Below are 20,509 nucleotides of genomic sequence, written 5' to 3'. Positions count from 1 at the left end.
ACTCTTCTCCTACTCTACACTCGGTAGAACCCACACCACACCACTTCGCGTTTCCACCACTCTTCATCGTCACCGCCACCCATCGCAATGACCGAATCATTAACTTCAGGAAGGGTCCTGGCTCGCACGCGTGCAAGTGAGGAGCACACACGCGGGGAGCGCGAACCGACCACGGGAGAACTTCCTTCCTATTCCTTTCTTTCATTCTTTTTTGCACGTCGCCTTTGGAGACACGGTAGCGCTCTTTGACCCCTCTTTTCGAAAGAAGAGGGTTTCTGCTTTAATCTTCGTGCTCGTTCTTCTTTTAAGTACACACGCTGAAAGAACCTTTGAGAGACCCCCGCCGTATAAACTCCTTTTCTTTCGAAACTTTTTTACTATTTTTTATTTTGTTTTGTTAAAACACAAACGACATGTTCATTTCTCTCTTGCAATATCGTGTAAAACGTTTTCATTTACAAAAAAAATTTAATTGTTTTTTCTTATTTTTAACATATCGCAAATGAAGCGCATATGTTTGTTAATTTAAATTTTATAATTTACATCTCGAACAGAACAAAAAGGACTTGGTAATATCGTTTGTAAGCGACTGCGACGTCTATGCGCATTAATCCACAACTCGATCGCCATTTAACGTCTTACGTGACCTATACTACAAACATTCTTCAAAAATGGACTTGAACGCCACTCGTTGGTCAAAACAACATAGCGTGAGATATTTCTTCTTCCCAGAGAATAACGAATCAAGCGTGAGAAAGTTGCCAACCAATTTTCTTCAAGGAAACTCTTATAATTTCGATCGACAGAATGAGTGTGTGTGTTTGTGTGTGTGCGTGTAAAGGTAACTTTTGGCCGAACAGTTAGATTCGATCATTTCAATCGTATTAGTGTTTAACTACGTTGTTTAACATTTTAACGCGCGCAAGTGTATGTTTTAATAATACAACGCGAATAAAATGTAGAAAGGGAATGTAAATGATGTTTAATGTCGGAGTTTATTTTGGAGAAGAAGAAGTCCAACAAACTGCATCGAGATGCGGGTGGAAATAAAAGAAGACCAAGGAAAGATCCGCACGGATAGAAGGGTTCCTCTCGCGCGGCAAATCTTTCTATCTCGACTTCGGGTTCCCCGGGCGCGGGTAGCGCGGGTACAATCCTCCAGTTGCCGCACACATAGGTTACCGTCGACCTGTGTGGCATGAGAACAAGGCCCGCTCTTCCCACATAATAAACGGCTTCGAAGAATGGTAGTGGCATTGACCTGAATCTATTAGGGCGTTCGGTTTGTGGCGGTATTGTAACTGCCCGTAAATTAATCCCTTACTTAGGTTAACAATTCTCCAACCGCATCACGCAAGTGAGTCCGACTCGGTACGTTGGCCAGTTAGGTGCTCGCTAGGATTTGCCATTTCTTGCAAATACTCAAATATATACATTTATGAAGATGCTGGCAATACGCCGACATTGCAGATAATATGACAAGTTTTTCTCGGATATTAATAAATACCTTTTTGTACTTGGTAGAAGGTAATGATATCTTCTACTGTTTGATATTGTTAATTAGTCAATATTCGGAAATATATGATTTCATAACAACAGAAAAAATAAAGAACAGAAGAAAAGAAAAATATTTTGGTTTAATAATATATTATTATTTAATTGGCTGGTATTAAAGTACTTTCTTTTTCTGTTAAAAAACACTAGAGAAGAGTAAAATTCTGTAAAAGTCTTCTTTATTCAATTGCAACATCCTTTTTTCTCCCTAATTTCATCTTTTGCAATTGTTTGTTTCGGTGAGTTTTGCGGAAATCATTTCCACTATCTTCTGAGTCTGTAAAAATAAAAAAAGAAATTACTGTTCTTTGTATAGTTTTCTTTTGTCACATAATTTGTTTATTATTTAAATATTTTATTGAAAAAAATAATAAATGTAACAAACACATGAGAAAGAAAAAGAGACCAAGAATACATGAAATTTGATTTAAAAAATAACAGTATTATATTGTGTGATAAAATAGGATATATAAGAAACACTGACTTTAAAGCAAAAGTAGTGTGTAATTCTATATCGTGAACAGTTTTTAGCTGTCATGTGTGAAAATTGGTTTCACTTTTTGAATGATCGGACTCGACACGTTACCTCGTTTTTGTCCTTTTTGTACCACGCGACATTGGCCTGAACTCTGTAAATAACTTGTTTGATCTCGACATTGTACTTCTCGCTCTTGCCTATCAGCCGTCGTAGCTGGGGAAGAAAGAAAAAGCGTACGTTACATAATAACACGATGCAGTCTTTTTTTTAAAGAGCTAAGTATGCATATTTGGTTTTCGAGGAACACTATCGTTTTTGCTTTTCGATTCTTGTTAAATTTCACCATTCGCGCAATTTTCTTACCTGTTCCACGTCCTCTTCTTGACGAATGCGTTTCACGAAGACACGCAACGTGTCGGTCAGGGTAACATTCCTGCTGAGGAAAAAAAGTGCACAGTAATGAAAATATTGTGTTAAACGCGCGCCCGGTTTTTCGGAATACTGGATGAACAAATAAAACCAATTCATACAAGTAGTGAAATTATATAAAAAGTTCTAATCCCGAAACTCTGAGAGAGATGCGGGGGATAACGTCAGAGGAGAGAAATAACGTCATAATTGCATTACGCGGGAAACTGATGAAGTTCGAAAACATGATGTAAAAACATGTCACGCATGAAATGACGTCACAGGAAATGTCACTCAGTAATAGCGGTGCAGTACTATGGCGTCCCGTAAAAATGGCGACTTCAGGTGTACTTCTTGCATAAACAAATAGGTATAAGAAAGATATTCTTGATTATGAAAGATTTTGCGCATAGAAATAAGAAAACAATATATTTTTATGCGTGATATTATCATATTATTAGTATTCATATACATCGCAACAACAGAGTAACAAGAAAGGATAACTCTAAAATTTAAGCCGCGCCGGATTTTCTGCCGCATAGAGCAGAAAAAATAGAAGAAGTGAAGATAAGTGAGGATATATAAATATAGAAGGGTCATAAGAAATAGAATATGGCAAATTACAACCACGTAGCTCTTGTATTCTTTATTCAGTTAGTTGTCTTATATATCTTCCCAGTGAGATATTTGGCAATTTTACCGTGTAGGATATAAGTATGCTTCATACTGCACCGCTTGCATCTGCACGGGCATACACAATACTAACTTTTATCTGGCGAGCTAACCTCAGCATTCTCCTCACGTATTTTTGCCACTCTTGTCTATTATTAATTATTAAGACATAATGTTAATGTATAATATTAATGTATTTTATATAAATATTAGAAAAAGAAAGTGTTGTTTAGGATTTTTATATGTGAAATCATATATACCTAATCAAGTTTTTTTTTTTTTTAGGATTTGTATATGAAATCATATTCCCATCCCCTAATATATATATATATATATATATGTATATATAATTTTGCATAAATATATATTATTTTCTTATTTCTATACGCAAAACTTTCCGTAAACCAAACTATGCTTTTCCCTTGTATTCGCTTACACAAAAATACATACCTGAAGTCGCCATTTTTACGGAACGCCATACTGCTACGTGACGTCATTTCATCAGGTCTATATTGCCGCGCCACCATACTCACTGAGGTACGTTCCAAAATCCTACCTTAGTTACTAAAATGCTTTATTTTGCGTCACTATAGTTATATTTTGCGTGTACTATAGTTTTCGGTTACCAAGGTAAGATTTTGGAACGTATCCCTGTGATGTTATTAGTGTCACACGTAACGTAATTATGACCTCTCCTCTGACATTATCCTTTGCACCCTTTTTGGGAGTTCCTGGATTAGGACTCTTGTAGTTTCTAGCTATTCGAATATTTATTTAACTTACCGGACATTATCTGCATTTGTGTTAAATTTGTTCCAATATTGAGATAAGAATTCTTTTGCAACGTTGTATCCGTGTGGATTCAACATGACGGATGTCAGAATTCTTTCTATGTGCGCGAACGTTACGTTCTCTTGTGAAAATATCATAACCAGGTACCTAGTGTAAGTATTTATCGTATAAAGTAAGTGAATTTTTTTAGGATAATTTTTTTCTAATTTTATTATAGATATATGTAACTTGATAGATATTATATATAGATATATGTGTATCCTACTTTTGCAATAAAGTCGCGTTAACGTGACATCCCAATGCGAAAGCAAGGCTTTCCTTATCATTTACCGCTGATTCATTGTATCTATTAAAGAGAACCAGCCATTGTTCGTCCGTGGCGACTTTCATGAATATGCAATACGTCCAACGGCGAAATTCCTCTGAAACACTAGGTTATCGGGTAATTAGGTCCTTTCTCACAATTGCGTGACAAGGATATAAGATATCGTTTGTATTTCCGTACATTTCCACATTGTTTCAAATACAATTTTCTTTGATTTCAAAATCCCGCGTAAATAACAGTTGATGTATAAAAGTGAATTTTACAAATGTGGGCGAGATTTCATTGGAAATATACGTAAAAACAGTTTTTAAGATTGCATTATTTGAGACACGTACGATTTCGATGTCTTATTTCGCAGCAGCTTGTGAGCAAAGTTACGGATTATCGATAAACATGCCCGATTCCCCGCCAAACATGCAGATTTCATTAAGCGTAACTCAAATCCTGTCCACAGTATGGGATCCTTGGATACTAGCGAAGGTGCCACTCTGTTATACGCCTTCTCTATGAATTTGCACATCACGAACTGGAAGAAATCAACAAATAGCCGATTAAATTTTGGCATTTTCCTAAATAAATAAAAAACAAATTTGAAGTTAAAAAGAACGTTTAAATTGAGCGCGAACGAATTTTATGTTTAAAGATGATGCAAAATCTCTTTGTCTCTCGACTTGTTATCTTCACAAAAATAGGCTATCACGCGCGCATCCACTCAATCCTCTTTTCCATGAGAAAATACTTATTCTCCCGTTTTCAGGATTCTGTTTCACCTGTTTGCAAAACATCAAAAAACCTCTTATGAAATTACGAGAAGCAAGGCAAAGTAGTCGGCGTCGATATTTATCGCGACATTACGGAGATCTGCGGTTGATTCGCGCGCGGCGCAAGAGAGTAATTCCATTTATTCAGAATTTACGAGCAATAAACCGAGTGGATTAAAATACCGGCGAGATACGCCGCGGCGTATTTATTTAATTTGGCACGTTAGGTTTACGAACGAGCAGCGGTGCGACCGAGAAGAGAAACCGCGGGCGGAGGGCCCTTCTATACGCTCTTCTCTCATCTCGTATATTTTTGCAATAATGGCTTCTGTGAAAAGAGGGAACTGTTACGGCAAACAGTTACGGCGCAAGTGCTTAATTAAATGTTACCCGTGCGCCTCGTATTTCGGTACAAATAATGATTGAGTTCTCCGACCTAATTGAGAATGCCGAATCGTAACGACGGGCCAAACAGGGGCCCTCACCGATGATCGCTTATATATCTGTCTCAAGGATAATCATACGCTTTTATAATGCTATACTTAAGCCTTAACTGCGCATAATAACGACATAAGACAGAATACTGCATAGTGGACGATTTAGATCGCGCGCGGCGGCGTCGATTATACACCCGGCATATCTTATCACGCGCGCCGTGCCCGTATAAATTAATAATAAAACCAAATGTGCTCGCCATTGCCCGCGCAATCTCGCGCGAATCTATGATCTCGGAAGAACGAGCTCGGGAATTGCAGAAACTAGAAAAACATGGCGAATATTATAGCATTTTTATAGATATGACGTATATATCTGCGCGTCATTACTTTTATTAAACGAGATTATCACGCACAATGTTGTAACAGCGTTGCTTAATTATATTTGACAAAAAATTAAAAAAAAAACAAAACAAAACAAAACAAAACATTGCGTGCATTACCTCGAATGCGCTCGACTTCCAGAGACGGTCGTGAATGGTGGTCAACAAGGGTATCGCGAGTGTCCACAACATCTCTCCGGTCTCTGCTTCCAGTTTTTCAAGAATACGCCACATGATTATCTTATCAAGCAGTCCGGCATCAACCATCGCGGACGAGTCAGTCAGCAGCTGTACTTTCGCTACTTCCGGCAGCGTCTCAAAGGACCTTGTCAACAGTTTCCAATTCTCCGCGTCGTAGTTGACGCGATACAAAGCTACGACAGAAATAAAACAAATCCAAGTCTCTGGGAAAGACTGGTATGTAATCTTAACGAAATAATTGTGCTAATTAAGATTTTTCTCAGTTTGTAATATCTCTCCAAGATTCATAATGGACAATACGTATACATATAGATATATAATTTGAATAATAACGTAAAGTTATAAATTACAAACTAATAATAAAGTGTCTTTATTTCCAAATTAATGGCTTTTATCGTCAATATTACAACAATATTACCCGTTTGATTGATATTAAACAGAATCCACTGGTTACTAAAATTCGCCCTGTTCAGGACGATGTCGTTAATTTTCATGCGTTTTTCGACCATCCATGCCTTCGGCAGGGTATTACTAAATTGCTGTTCATTTTCGGTTGTCCACGTCAACGGGATGTGCCATAACTCTTTGCTCATACTATTTAGACCGTAATAATAAAAGCGATCCTGAAACACAAACATAGCATAATCAAGCAATTTTTACCATACATTGCAAACACTTCGCACCGGGCGTTATCTATTGCGACGACAACGATTATAAATTGGGATATTTTATCCAGAAAACTTGTTTGTAATATATTCCATGTCAATTTTTATGTTACATAAGAGTAATGACTTTTAAATTATATTACGGAAAAAAATTGCTATTATATGGCCAGTTGGAAAAATTGTTGAATCTACTGAATGTTTTGATTCATCAATAAAACGTTTTGTTAGCGAGATAAAAATCTCAATGAGCTTAGCACATTTTTCTTGCTGGCCAAATAGTAACTAAGTTCTACCAAGTTTTTTTTTCATTCGCGTATACCGTGAGAATAAAAAAGAAATTACATGTGGATTGGCGAATAAATTAATAGAAGAGAATTGTATTATCTATATTATGATTTTTATATATTTTTTCAACTGTTATTAAACCTGTGGTATATGGAAGATAAAAAATAGTGTGCATTTTATATTTAACAAACGATGTATTAATTGGTTTTTAAATACAAATTGCGTACTTTCTTTTTCTTAAGAATGTAGAAAACAATTTCGAGCATATATGAATATTGAAGCCAATTAAATGTAACGAGAGAAAATCAACTTCAGATTAATTAAAGGAATCACGACCGAAAGTAAAGAACATTGATGTGCAGAAACACTGTATAATTTATTCGTGAAATTAAAGCACATCTATCTTCCTTTTTTCTCGTTAAGAGAGTAACGATGATTAATACCGTCGTAAATGCGTTCGATCGATAAATAATTTGTCGTCGACGAAACACGAGAGAGAGAAAGAGAGAGAATGAAGAAACGCGCTTGAAGATCGATCTGTGATAAACATCGGCGCACCTGCTTAAGCTCGATCACACCGGTTTCACGGTTCTGTTGAACGTGTAGGACAGGAAAGCCGGCCTGATACGTCCAGGTTTTCATAACGTCGCTCATGTCGAGTCTCGGAGAGACCGGTAGTCCTCCCGTCCTCCTGTCGATCTCCGCCTGAAAAGCGCTCCAGAGATCTTCCTGATCGGCGCTACGATAGTAGTACGTGCGTATGTAGCGGCGCACGGACTCGAAGAAGATCCGCTCGCCCAGAAAATGATAGATCATGCGCGCCATGCAATTACCCTTGACGTACGACGTCAAATCGAAGACGTCGACGAGCCCGCTCAGCTTTCTCAGGTCAATGTGCAACGGGTGTGCCGTTTGGTCGGCATCGCTGTTAAACACGTCGTGGCAATCCATTAGGAAAATCGCCTGCAGATCCCAGGACGCGGGTTCGATCTGAAAGATCAAGCAGAACAATCTCGCGGCCATTTGATAAATGTAACGCAATATACATGTAATAAGCATGATGTAGGGATTTGTTAGACTGTTGAGAAAACAGCAACGTCACTCATTAAAGTTTTGCTGTTTATTTACCACATTCAGTGCTAAGTATCCGAAAAATGTGGAGAAACCTTCTTTCAACCACACGTCGTCCCACCATTTCGGCGTTACCAGATTACCGAACCATTGATGGGCGACCTCGTGCGCTGCGATATTAGCCACTACTTTCTTAGAATCCGGTAACGTGATATCGTTACTTTCTTTTATAATGATAGCGTCTTCTCTAAAAATTTCAAGTTCTTCAACGTTTGATTAACTGACATATAGGTACAACATGTACCAAAATCAAATGATGTAATTATAAAAATATTAAATTTTTGAGAAGAGACCAAAAGTGTTATACATTTCAAACAGTTTGTTTACCGGAATGTTATAAGGCCGCTGTTTTCCATCGCGCTGTAAGACAGATCGGGAACTGCGATTACATCAACCTTATCCAATTTGCAAGAAAACGTTGTGAAATTTTGAATAAAACGAAGCACTTTCGGTATCAGGTAGCTTATGTACTTTGTGTTATTCACAAACTCCTTTCTAGAGAAAATCGTATGCGACGGTCGGTCGTCAACGTTAACGCCATAGCCGGAAAAGTCGGTGACCATAAAGGCGACTACGTAAGTGGGTATTGGTACAGTCTTCTCGTAATGGTCCCACACGTATCCCGGCATATTGTGTCTGAAGAAAAGGAACCGGATAACATTCTAAATGAAATTTCGTTTCTATAATAAAATCAACGCTCGTGATCAAACATGCAAGAGAGCAATTGCAACAGCCAAAAAGTGTATACAATTAATTTAAGATACAGTTATTGAATAGATTATTTTTACATTTCCTCAGTGACTCTGAACATCGAATTTGAGTGCGATCGCATGTCGGATTTTCTGCCGATAGAAATACGAAATGGCGTCTTGATCCACGGCTCGTCGAAACACGGATAGGCTGTTCGAGCGTAGTTCGGAGAAAAGTTGGACACCGCTATCCATCTAGAAGGAAAATATATTGGCTTCTGGCAGGATGCACATTTGACGTGCGAGTTATGTTGAATATTAAATAAAATTGTGAGAGATATCACGTTTTAACGGTACCTCGTTTTTTCGCTATCGCTATCGATATATGAGCTTCGGAATAATCCTTCTGCTTTCTGATGTAACGGAGTTGTATACTTTATATGCAAAACATAAATCTGTCCAACAACTAACATTTGGAGAAGAAATACATCGATGAAGTCATCTTTGGTCGTAGCGACGTACTTCTTGATCAATTTTAGTGAATTGGAAGAATATTTTTTCACACTGAGGTCTTCTATAAGAAGATTGCGAGCATGAAAACGTACGTGCTTTGTCGGGATCATGCAGTAAAATTGAATTTGTACGTCGCCAATTGTCGTGAAATTTTCTTCTTCTAGTATCGGCACTATTTTCAATCTGTAAGCGCAAATTTGTTAAAAAAAAAAAAATAAAATAAAATAAAATAAAAAATAAAAACTGTGTTTTAAGCGATATTTTTTCTTTCGAGTTTGAGATATTTTATGCTATATCTTCCAAACGCATATTATATTATATTTGTTATATTATATTTTATTGTAATTATATTATATTTTATTTTGCTGCAAATGCTAACGTTATTTTTTATTGTAGTCCGACAAGTCGTATACATGAAATTACACACAGACTGCAAGTATTTTAGTTTAAGTCTGCAATGTCAATCACCGAGAGAATGATTGACGCGTGTTGCACAGACGGAGAACTCACCGTCAGTCACTACTGATTAACACGACGATAAACTTTGTCAATTTTATGTATCGCATACTGTTTCAGATTCTAAGTCTAAAATTAGAGAAAACGCATATCATATATTTGTATATCGTAAATACCGTAATATACAAAAGATTTCCTTTTTTTCTGTCGTTAATGTTTCACAACATTTAATAAATCTTTTTTTAATTTAAAAAACTAGTTTGTAAAAAATTTGAAGGACAAATGGCTATTTGTAGCAGACACGGATGTAATGGTGTAAGATGTAAGCTTGGTATTTATTGTGAAATTGTAAAACGTTTTTGACCTCTAGTTTAGGTCTTTTTCAATACAAATCTAAAATTATGATTATTTTATATAATGAAGTTTGTAAAAACTTTTTACAAAGCCATCGTGTACGATTATCGTTGCGTTAATGAGAATTTGGATTTTATCTCATCGTTAAAGTTTTATTTAACAATTTATTTATTATATTACCACTAAACATTTAAATTATGATCTGATGCAACCTATCTTTTATATAATTTAGTCACTGAAAAAGATCCGATACAAGGACCGTAAGATTGAAATAAAACCGCACTTTCATACACAGACATCCAATATTTTGATTTGTATTAGCCGGATTTTTCATTGTTTGTCACTAGCAGATTCACTTGATCAAAGTTTTACAAATATAAAATATATTAAATTTGTAAGAAATATAAAAATCTCTCTTGTTTTGTTATTTTTCACTTATTATGTAGCTCATCGTGCTTACGTGTATTCCAATGGCAAAATCTTGTCGGATAGTCGCTGTAAACGGGATATTTCGTCGAACTTTCCGCCCGTCGCTTCTTCCTGTCTGCCACTTCGCTTATTTTCCATGAACGAACTTACAAACCAGAGAATAATGATCAAACTAGTCACGCAAATAAATATCGCCACCACCATTCTCACACGCAGCTTGTGATGACTGACATAATCCGGGATCTCTGAAAAATTAAATTAAATGCGAATTGCGTATGTGAATGCAGTTTGATTTTGTGTCAAGATTTATTCGCATTTCGCAAAAACGACACACCTCCGTCAAGACCTGGGGCGCTACCCCCTTTATCTTTTACCTTGCGTTCGAAGATTCTCCATGCTTATTGGTAAACAGGTGCAGGATCTAACGATTGAGCGAGCATCGCTACGACGAGTAACTAACGGCGACTGCATTCGAAAGGCAGAAAACACGTCAAGGGCTTCGACCAGATGCGACCGCCAAAAATACACCGACAGGCACTTGTACATCGTGGTACCACCATTCCAAACTTACACTTTGCACAGACGGCCGCTATCGATAAAAATAATATATTCACCGTTAAGAATAATATATTTACACGAGCGTCACATCTCACGCAATGTTTAGACTTCCGGTAAGCAGCGAAGAGAAGGTCAGGGTCGTTTTGCTTGTTAATGCGCATATCACGGATCATCAAAGAGACGACGTCGCCTGCAAGCAAAAAAAAAACAATCCGCTGATCTCAGAAAGAGATATGCGAAAATGCTGCGAAACATTGAGAGACAAACGTTTAATTTCACAAAACGCGCGCCATAATTGGTGTATTTATTCTCGAAAGATGATGAATTCGTTCAAGCAGACCATTTGGGTAGTCGTCACGAGCACGTGGGTGTCTAATGCGCGCTTGATGTGCTTTAGCCGCGACTAGATACGTCGACCATCAGCATCCAACTTTTGAATTAGTTGCATGAGAATCTTGCTGCTGATGAGAAAACCAGACTCACGAATTTATATTCAAACGAGTGATCATTGTGGGATCTTTTTTTTTTTTTTTTCGACATGACGTCTCCCAAAACTTTTGATGCTTCGAAAAAAGACGTAAATTTATGAAATATTGTCCGGGTGTATCTGTTGTACGAAAAATAAAATTCGTAGGAAAGAGAAGATTTCTATTTCTATGTTCGATTTCGAACAATTCGACATCATCATTATTAGTTAAACACGCAATTTCGACACACATTGAATGGTACAACATTTCTACGTAGATTCTCCGATGACACTTATGTTTTTAAATAAAACTTGCATGTTTAATTGTGCTTTTGTTTTAATTTTGGACGGTAGGATATTTTTATGTTTCATATATTTGAGTGTGTACGGAAGTTTTTCTGGCAAAACCGGCTGCATACGAAACGCGGGAAATGCGTTTCCGAGCGGGCGTTCCCGTTCTTGGTATCGTTTCAAGCGGCAGCTCGAAGTATCTCGTGTTTCAGGGAATTCCTCTTCCTGTGTCGAGAGGTGAGTGCTGGACGAGGTGGTGGGCCTCTCTCGTCGAGGCTTTTTCGGCATCGTGCGCGTGTGAGAGACGGGCGCGAGAGCATTCGAGAAAGGAAGCCAAACAATGTCGATGACTAATGGAGACGCGCGACCCTCGAGGAGGAGTTGGTCGACCCCTCGAAATGCTGCGCCGGCATCCGATCGGGTGCCGCCACTTTTTGTTCCTTTCCTCTTTCTCTCTTCTTCATCCCCGTGTTTTCTTAGGTGGGTTCTCACCGAGATTGACCTACGCTCTTCGTGATGATGGAATAATGACGGCCATTCTCAATGAAACACTGATGACAAATTCGTGAATGAATCGTCTCTACAGAGAAAACATCTCTGATGTCGCATCCTTTCCACCCACTTTTCTTGATAGGTTGTGATTCAAACTCGTGTTGTTTTGATATGCTATCAACTATTAAATTAGCTGTTAAAAAACTAATAATAATAATGTATATATATAATTCTTCAGTCTTATTAAATATCTTTGCATTTTTAACACAGCGCCGAAGCTGTCAAATCATTTCTTCTGTTCTAATGTGACATAACGAGACATGACATAAACATAACTTGCTCCGTCGGAAGTGAATATTAGGTTTCAAAATGAGAGAAATTGTAAAGGAAAAAAAAGTGAGTGCTATTTAACTTAGCTAGTCTCATGTCACAAATAGATTAATATAAATAAATTAATATAAATAATATTAATATCACTAACCCTGTAAACTCCGGAAATCCTTGCGATTCTTGAAAATGATAAAATTTTAGTAACTATTTAGTGGAAAAATATTTAAACAATGAAAAAAATATATCAAAACTAATTTCCTTAATATAGATTTAATAATTCTTAATATAGATTTTATTTCTTTAATATAGATTGTTGTATAAAACCCGATAAATTTTTACAGAGTTTTTGCAATATTTTAACTAATAACAAAATTGCGTCAGACAAATGTCCAAAGTTTACAGGCTGTAAACTGAAAAAAACATTTACAGAGAATTAGGATTAATATTATATAAATAATATTAATATAAATTAATTAATATCAATTTATATTGTTAAATTAATATAAAAATAAATAAATAAATATTTAACTTAAAAAGTGTAAAATAATTAATTTTTAATAAAACTTATTATTTTCAATTTTTGAAATAATTTTAGAAAATGTTTGAAAATTTTCAGCATTTGTTTTAAATGTTATTTTATCTAATAATTTTTGCACTTGGAAAGTATTCGCGAAGCTTATGTTTTTTGTACGTTGTCTTTTAAAATTCTCTTAATTCTCAGTAAAATGTCAAAGAGTAAAACACTCAGTAACCACCTTTGCGTGTTACCATTTGGAATTCTTTGGCGAACATCGACCACTTGGCTTCAGCTGCGAGGAACGATCAATGTTCGGAGATTGGTCCCAAAAACGTCGGAGAGAAACACACAGAAGACGCTTCCGTGGCCCTACTCCTACGACTTCTCGTTCTCCATGACGTTCTTGCGGCCCTATGACCACGCCGTCACATGTGTTCGTTTGACATTTCCGTGTGAGCGCTAAGACAATTCGCACTGATCCGCACGCAGAGTGATTCTATGAGATAAACTTGTGCTGTGAGTGACATTCCTCATTGCGGATAAATTACCGCACGTTGCAGTGACACGCTTAAATTATTAAATGCATTACAAATTTGTCACTTATAATTTTATTGCGCTTAATTGCTTTGTGGTTTTTTTTTTTAGTTTTATTAATCTTAATTTGTTAATTCAGCTTCGCTTTTTCATTTTCTCTTTCGACGCTCGCGAAAATAGCGAATGTACAAACAGTTTTTAAAAAAACTGCTCAAAATTAGTGGTCATTGCGCTAGTCGAGATGTCGTGGTCGAAGGACACAATGTTGAACAATCATCGGACGTCCGAGAATTTCGAATTACCACCAACGCCGCCGACGCCGTCTTCTCTTCACGTAGAAGCTCAGACTGCAAAATCAGCAACAGGTTGCGAGACATCCTGGTATCACAAATCTTGGAGTAACCCGTCAAACGCTCACAGTGTATTTGACATTGCAACCGATGACACTATTCGTTTATTATCTCCACCTTACGTTACGAATTTAATTTCGAACACTGACAGTCAAAATTATCGCACGTGCAGGTAAGAGTTTGTACAGTAGACACATTGACAACATGCATGAAAGTATTGCTTAACTTCTACAGTTTTTAAATATGTACACCGAAAAAATGGTATTCTTGTTTTGAGGATATCCCACTTACTTTAAGTATATTTTATACTAAAATAGGCGCCAAGAAGAGTTTCTTATTTTAAGAGGAAAATCCTCTAAATAATAATATTGATAAGAATATATACTGATTAGAATATAAAAACCCTCTATAGAAAAACATATATATCTCACTATCGAAAAAGACTATATTCTTAAATTAAGAATATATTCTTAAATAAAGAATATATTTTTAATTTCAGAAGAATATCATCTAAAATCTTTAAGAAGATTTTTTAAGTATAAAATCTTCTACTTACGAGAATATCATTTTTTCGGTGTATCCAGAAATATATATGTAAGTCACAAAAAAGTTATAAGAAAAGTGTTTTAATTTATCGTTTTGTAATTCTTCAAAATAAATAGAAAATTTACACTATTTTGTATAAATACATTTTTGTACAAATACATACATTTTTTTCGCGTATTGTTTTTTTATCAAGATATTTTATTTTATCGCGCAAGATGGGAACAGTGCCAACACAATGCCACGAATTATCATTCGATGATTGATCAAGCAAACGAAAAGAGTGCGATATCTCCGAACAAATCCGAAGAGTTATACGAGACTAATGAGGATCGTCGTGTAACAATTACAACAAACACGGGAACGATGTTTCGTGCCTGGGAGATGCCACATTTGCAAAACACACTTGTGAATTACGAGCAAGGGGGCAAATATCAATCTTGGCAAAACGCGCAGCATAATGAAAAGTTTGCGAATTCATTTGAGCAAAATTCTCGGTCGTACCAACGAGAGCGAGGTAAAGCTATGTTTCATCATTCTCAATAAACATTCTTTAAATGTAAAATTAGGTTTACATATATATATATATATATATATTTTACATTTAAAGAATGTATACATATATTGTATATATATGTATACATTCTACTAAACCTGATTAAAAAATTAATAATGTGCAAATATTTTAACTTTTCTTACTTAAGAAAATGTAATTTGACGTTAGAATTAATTTCGAAACTCTGACGTCCAGTAATATGGAACTTGTATTTCCCAATATATTAGAAATGTATAAGGATATTGAGGGAAGAAGGAGAATATATATATTAAAAAGACAACAACAATATAAATAATACAAATAAAACACATTAAGGTTTTTATTCCACATAATAGCCAAGTATTGTAACAAAACTAGAATTTGCTTGCAATGAGAGATACAAAATCATATTAGACACACCTTATAAATTCTTTATAAAAATTATAGTGATATAAAAATAAAATCTTAGATAGGTACAAGGTTGTGGAACACATAATATTACAAATTAAATCTCACGTGTATGTGTGGAATGTATCAGTTTGGAAAACATGCACTTTTTTACCCGAATCTGAATCTTGCTTGTTAATTTTCTTGTTCATGATTGTATAATCCTAGAAACACCAATGAGTGGTTTGTTTTAACATAACAAAGATGCTGTAACAATCTTTAGAAGTTCTTGGCTTCTCTTTCATTCAGGATAGCATCTGAAACTGATTCAATCTTATTTACCTTTTCAAAATCTCACATTCTAATAAATGTTTAACAAACACACAGAAATGGTATCTTAAACTGAAAAGAATCATTTTAAACGCAAACTTAAAAAATATTGAGGTTATGTATTAAGTCCAAATCTCCCAATCGACTACAATAATTTTTGCATAAACAGATAATATCACATACAGAGTGCTTACCTGCTTGTCATTATTGATATTTATTAGATTTTTCATATTTGCATCCTTCTTTTTCTTACCAAAAGTACATCGGAATACGCGCAAGCCAGTCACCGGTTCAAATCAATCGCACACAAGCGCACTTAAGCCCCTTGCACAATGGACGGAATAGCGATAGCGATAGAAATAATACCAGTTGTAAAGAGTTTATATTTAAAAATAAAGGTAGGAACAGCGGAATCTAACATACAAAACTACACATGTATCAATGCAGATCAGAAAATCGGAATAAGCAATAGCGATAAAATTTCCGACGAGTTGGAATTCTGTGTTAAAAACTGTGTTATTTTTATCGCTATCGCTATTCCTTCCATTGTGCAAGGGGCTTTACACGTTTCCACTGGATTATGTGTAGCATAAAAATTCTACAAAATGTGCGCGCGCACAGCTGTGTGCAATAAATTAGTTTGAAACATTTCAAATTGTAACACATTTCATCATTCGTAAATCGTTGACAATACTATTGAAAGTTTATGTCTTTAGACGGTCGCCAATGCGGCCATAATAAGCCCAGTGCAACGTAAATATTTATCAAACACCTATCTGGATGTACATCTTACGTAACAAATGTCGTATTGCGTGTCTCTTATTATTACTTTGTTTGATACGTTCTATTTCTGCTACTTGATTTATTGACACAGTAGCAAGTTCTTCAAAGTAAAACTCCAACTTTGTATTTGTAAAATAAACATAAATAAAAGTGAGATAAGAGTAAAGATGCAAAATAAATATGCATATCAAGTAAATTGAATTTTCATCCGAGACACAATTTGCAACAAATATCAGCATTTGTATCTGATTTATACTCAAACCAATAATTCCGATAGTGACTATTGATGAGAATTTCACGAGATCTCATGTTTGACGTCATTTGATAGTTAGAGTTGTTTGATAGCGGTACGGAAGCAGAAACTAAAGGCTCGGCCTCAAGAGGCCGAGAGTCTCCACGTGTCGCCGCGCGGTAAAAAGACGCGCTCCCGGCGAAAGCGAGTTTCGCAAGCAGATGAGATCTGTGTAGCCACGCACTAACGTATCATACATGCGACTATTTTAATCTGACCGGCGACAAAAAGCTGACGCCGCCACAGCGGCAAGCTGTGAAATCTCGCCGCGCGACTTTCCACGCGAGCAAGATCGAGCCAGATGATGAGCGCGTTATGTCACTATCCGAAAGGAAACTGGATCAGTTTCCTAACGCGAGAAGGATTCCGGGATCTGTAATTTAAATCATCAGTTTTAATCTTTGTAAAGAAGAAATTTAAAAAAATTACATACAATTTACCATCATCACGTACATTATATACGTACACATATTATTGTATACATATTGCGACATCCTCTGAATATTACAATTATTGCTCCATTCAATTACAGAATTAATAAAGAAAACAGGCGAGAAACCGCGGAAAGAAAGAACCGCGTTTACAAAGCAACAAGTTCGACATCTCGAGTGCGAATTCGCACACAGTAATTATCTGACGCGTTTGCGTCGTTACGAGATTGCCGTAGCGCTGGATCTGACAGAACGTCAGGTACTTTATACACTGTATATAGGAAATATATAAAAAATTCTATTACAGTTTTATATATTATTTAATTGTGTTCTTACAGGTGAAAGTGTGGTTTCAGAATAGACGTATGAAATGGAAGCGAACGAAAGGAAATATGGCTAATCTGCAGGAGACAACAACTACGTCGTAGAAGATTGGTCTAGTGGTCCTATAAACAAGATTCATAGTATGGCCAATTTTGGTTCCAGGAGCAAATTCCGGAACTTCAGATTGAGTCGTCTGCTCAGCCGATGAAACTGGCCTATGTTGCACCGTACATCTTTTTGGTACGCGAACCAAATAAAATTTGTTTTCCAATGTATAGTTTTGGTGTTTTCATTATTATAAATGTGCTTGATACGCGCATATGATTTTGATACAATGCGTGTGAAGGCGTATATCGTACAAGCTTAATATGACATCGTTTGCATTATTGAAACCAAGCCGATTTAATACGAATATAGTGCTTAATACGCGTATTAAGCGATCGGTGTAAAATAGGCCATCATTGACTGAGTGCGAACCATAGTGATATGAGAAATTCATTTTACATAGAGGTCTCGTGTTACAAAATCCCTAGTGTTGCTGAATAATACGCGTTAAAGATTCGATAAAAACCAAAACAAAGCTAGAATAAATCTGAATTATATTTTTTATTATTTATGTTTACACAGTACATTTACAGGCTGAAACTTTTATGCTAATTCCTTTCTCTTGTAACTTTTTTTCCAAAGTAGCAAGTTTGTTGAGTGATCATTTAATATACTTCTTGTAATTTTCAATATTATGGGCAGCATTTTTGCATCTGATATCTTGCTTTTTCTGTTTCTCAGTTCAAGATGGTCTGTAGTTCTGTGCAAGTATGTGGTCACAAAAGAATTCAAAGCGCTACTTTTTAAGTGAAATGAATATGTGGCAAAAAATCACATTTACTGTATGAGATAAAAAAAAGACAGTAACTTAACATGATGTAACCTAACCTAACCTAATTTAAGTTACTTCTTTGTGGAACTGACCTAATTCAAGTTACTTCTTTGTGGAACTGACATAGGCTTCCTAAACTCACCCAAAAATTTTTAACCAGTATCTCTAGTTAAAATTAGTTTGTTTTTTAAATGCTTGTAAATATATATATCTTCAAAACTTTTTCCAATCTGTAAATAAAATTGAAAAACTTATACATGTATACATTATTTTCTGGTAATTAAACATGTACCTTTCTAAATCTTGCTACTTGCATTATTGTAATTGTCCTAAATTGTTTAAAATTATTTAGTTTGCTTTTCATAAAATGAGAGATTAGATGATCACAAACTATTTATCTTTGTAAATTTTCTTATTTTCTCAAACTTCTCAAGATTACGTTTTATACTTTTCACTTTATTTTTTACTTTATTTCAATTTTAGCAACTACTTTTATCTGTAAAAAACATACTTGTATGATAATAATACTATCTACCCTAACTTATGTTAGACAAAAAACCAAATTAATAACAATAAATATAATAACTAATCTAATCAATATAAGCAAATATTTGAAGAAGTAAATTAAAGGTAAATAAAAATAATATAAAAAATATCTTAACAAAAATGGTTTATTAGAGGTTATGTCTAACCTTAAAAATTTCCTTTTTTACACAAATTCTTTGATATTAGTACACAGATCTTGATAATCTTCTTCTTTTAATATTAGTATATTATTTTCAGTATTAGTATCTACAGATTTTGATTGTTTTGGATAATTCTATTTATTGTTTTCGATAATTCTGTTCGATAACATCCTTCCGATCGACGTACATTTTTTTCTCTTGTTTCTATAATTAAATCAGCTTTGAAGGCTTTTTTGACTTTTTTTTTGATCAGTTTCTATAAATTTAATCGTTTCCAAAGAACGAGATAATAGGTTTGTTTTATCTTCCTGTATTGATCGAACTAGTTCGCAGTCTATGTCTGTGAGTGCTTTCTAGCTACGAAGTACGAAGATAGGGGGTGCGTTCGGGGAACGCGCTATCAGCGCTGTTGCATCATTCTATCTTTACTGCTCATTAGATGTAAAACAAAGATAGAGTGACGCAATAGCGCTGATAGCGTGCTCCCCGAACGCAGCCAGGGTGCTTTCCAACTACGTACACAGGCGACACAGTGTCGCCTGTTGGAAAGCACCCTATCTTTGAAAGCAGTGTTGCCAATCCGTTTTGAAGACTTTCCTCTAACCAAATATAACCTAACCCTAACCTAACCCTAACCTAACCTAACCTAACCAAATCTAAGTCATGAAATTCTTCAAAATTCCCTAAATTAAGAATTAAATCCCTCAAAAACTCTTAAATCAGAAAGAAGACTGAGAGTGGCCAGAGCCATATAAAAAACTTCAATACCTTTTCTGCCCTGTAAGTCAGCGCTATGTCCATGGGTGGTGCACGATAGCAACTACAAACCATGTCCACGAGCGACGCGTCGGTGTGTGCTGTGTCCAAACGTGGACATGGTTTTATTCCGCGCTATATCCACAGCGTGCGGTTCCATTCTGTTCACATTCTGACAAGTTGAAATCACACCCTGACCGATTAGATTAGGGTTAGAGTAGGTTAGTTAGGTTCACAACCTAATTGATTAAATTCATATCTAAGTCGGTTAGGTTAGGTTAGGTTCACATTCTGACTGATTAGGTCCACATCCTGACTAATTAAGTTCATATCTAAGTCGATATGGTTCACAATCTGATTGAGTAGATTCATATCAAAGTCGGTTAGGTTAGGTTAGGTTAGGGTTAGGTTAGGTTAGGTTAGGTTGGGGTTAGGGTTAGGTTAGGTTAGTTAGGTTAGGTTCTCATTCTGACCGTTTAGATTTATATCTGAGTTTG

The 20,509-nt window shown here is 35.7% G+C and overlaps 2 protein-coding genes across 6 annotated transcripts; one reads left to right on the top strand and one right to left on the bottom strand.

Annotated features, from left to right (window-relative positions):
- Positions 1–1,669: 1,669 nt before the first annotated feature.
- On the bottom strand, positions 1,670–13,514 carry LOC109852745 (thyrotropin-releasing hormone-degrading ectoenzyme-like). 3 transcript variants are annotated; one of them, XM_020424186.1, is made up of 16 exons: positions 13,436–13,514; positions 10,905–11,278; positions 10,562–10,775; positions 9,136–9,474; positions 8,878–9,033; positions 8,417–8,725; positions 8,087–8,276; positions 7,517–7,948; positions 6,427–6,631; positions 5,928–6,181; positions 4,565–4,755; positions 4,170–4,334; positions 3,896–4,051; positions 2,396–2,468; positions 2,141–2,245; positions 1,670–1,831 (listed from the first exon to the last, which is right to left on the bottom strand). In XM_020424186.1, the coding sequence occupies exons 2-16, from the start codon at positions 11,074–11,076 to the stop codon at positions 1,769–1,771; spliced, it is 3,024 nt and encodes a 1,007-aa protein (XP_020279775.1). In that variant the 5' UTR covers positions 11,077–11,278; positions 13,436–13,514; the 3' UTR covers positions 1,670–1,768. The 3 variants fall into 3 exon arrangements, with proteins under 3 accessions (XP_020279775.1, XP_020279777.1, XP_020279776.1); XM_020424188.1 differs by having other exon boundaries at positions 2,396–2,465; XM_020424187.1 differs by lacking the exon at positions 13,436–13,514 and having other exon boundaries at positions 10,905–12,765.
- Positions 13,515–13,642: 128 nt separating this feature from the next.
- LOC109852749 (homeobox protein Hox-D10-like) lies at positions 13,643–17,811 on the top strand. Of its 3 annotated transcripts, none has more exons than XM_020424196.1 (5): positions 13,643–13,700; positions 13,940–14,240; positions 14,830–15,128; positions 17,471–17,628; positions 17,726–17,811. In XM_020424196.1, the coding sequence occupies exons 2-5, from the start codon at positions 13,960–13,962 to the stop codon at positions 17,795–17,797; spliced, it is 810 nt and encodes a 269-aa protein (XP_020279785.1). In that variant the 5' UTR covers positions 13,643–13,700; positions 13,940–13,959; the 3' UTR covers positions 17,798–17,811. The 3 variants fall into 3 exon arrangements, with proteins under 3 accessions (XP_020279785.1, XP_020279783.1, XP_020279784.1); XM_020424194.1 differs by having other exon boundaries at positions 17,708–17,803; XM_020424195.1 differs by lacking the exon at positions 13,643–13,700 and having other exon boundaries at positions 13,878–14,240; positions 17,708–17,803.
- The last annotated feature ends 2,698 nt before the right edge of the window (positions 17,812–20,509 follow it).

This window comes from Pseudomyrmex gracilis, unplaced genomic scaffold (assembly GCF_002006095.1).
Source record: "Pseudomyrmex gracilis isolate BER0280 unplaced genomic scaffold, ASM200609v1 scaffold_35, whole genome shotgun sequence".
Taxonomy (NCBI): Eukaryota; Metazoa; Arthropoda; class Insecta; order Hymenoptera; family Formicidae; genus Pseudomyrmex; species Pseudomyrmex gracilis.
Note: the sequence above shows the minus strand (reverse complement) of the source record. Positions and strands in the feature narration are given on the sequence as shown.

Excerpts from the sequence above, each read along its gene's own strand:
- LOC109852745 (XM_020424186.1), bottom strand. The coding sequence starts at position 11,076 with ATGTACAAGTGCCTGTCGGTGTATTTTTGGCGGTCGCATCTGGTCGAA. Across the intron at positions 9,034-9,135 it reads AGCGATAGCGAAAAAACGAG|ATGGATAGCGGTGTCCAACT; the intron begins GTACCGTTAAAA and ends TTTTCCTTCTAG. Across the intron at positions 1,832-2,140 it reads ACAAAAAGGACAAAAACGAG|ACTCAGAAGATAGTGGAAAT; the intron begins GTAACGTGTCGA and ends TTATTTTTACAG.
- LOC109852749 (XM_020424194.1), top strand. The coding sequence starts at position 13,960 with ATGTCGTGGTCGAAGGACACAATGTTGAACAATCATCGGACGTCCGAG. Across the intron at positions 14,241-14,829 it reads CAAAATTATCGCACGTGCAG|ATGGGAACAGTGCCAACACA; the intron begins GTAAGAGTTTGT and ends TTATCGCGCAAG. Across the intron at positions 17,629-17,707 it reads TGGATCTGACAGAACGTCAG|GTGAAAGTGTGGTTTCAGAA; the intron begins GTACTTTATACA and ends GTGTTCTTACAG.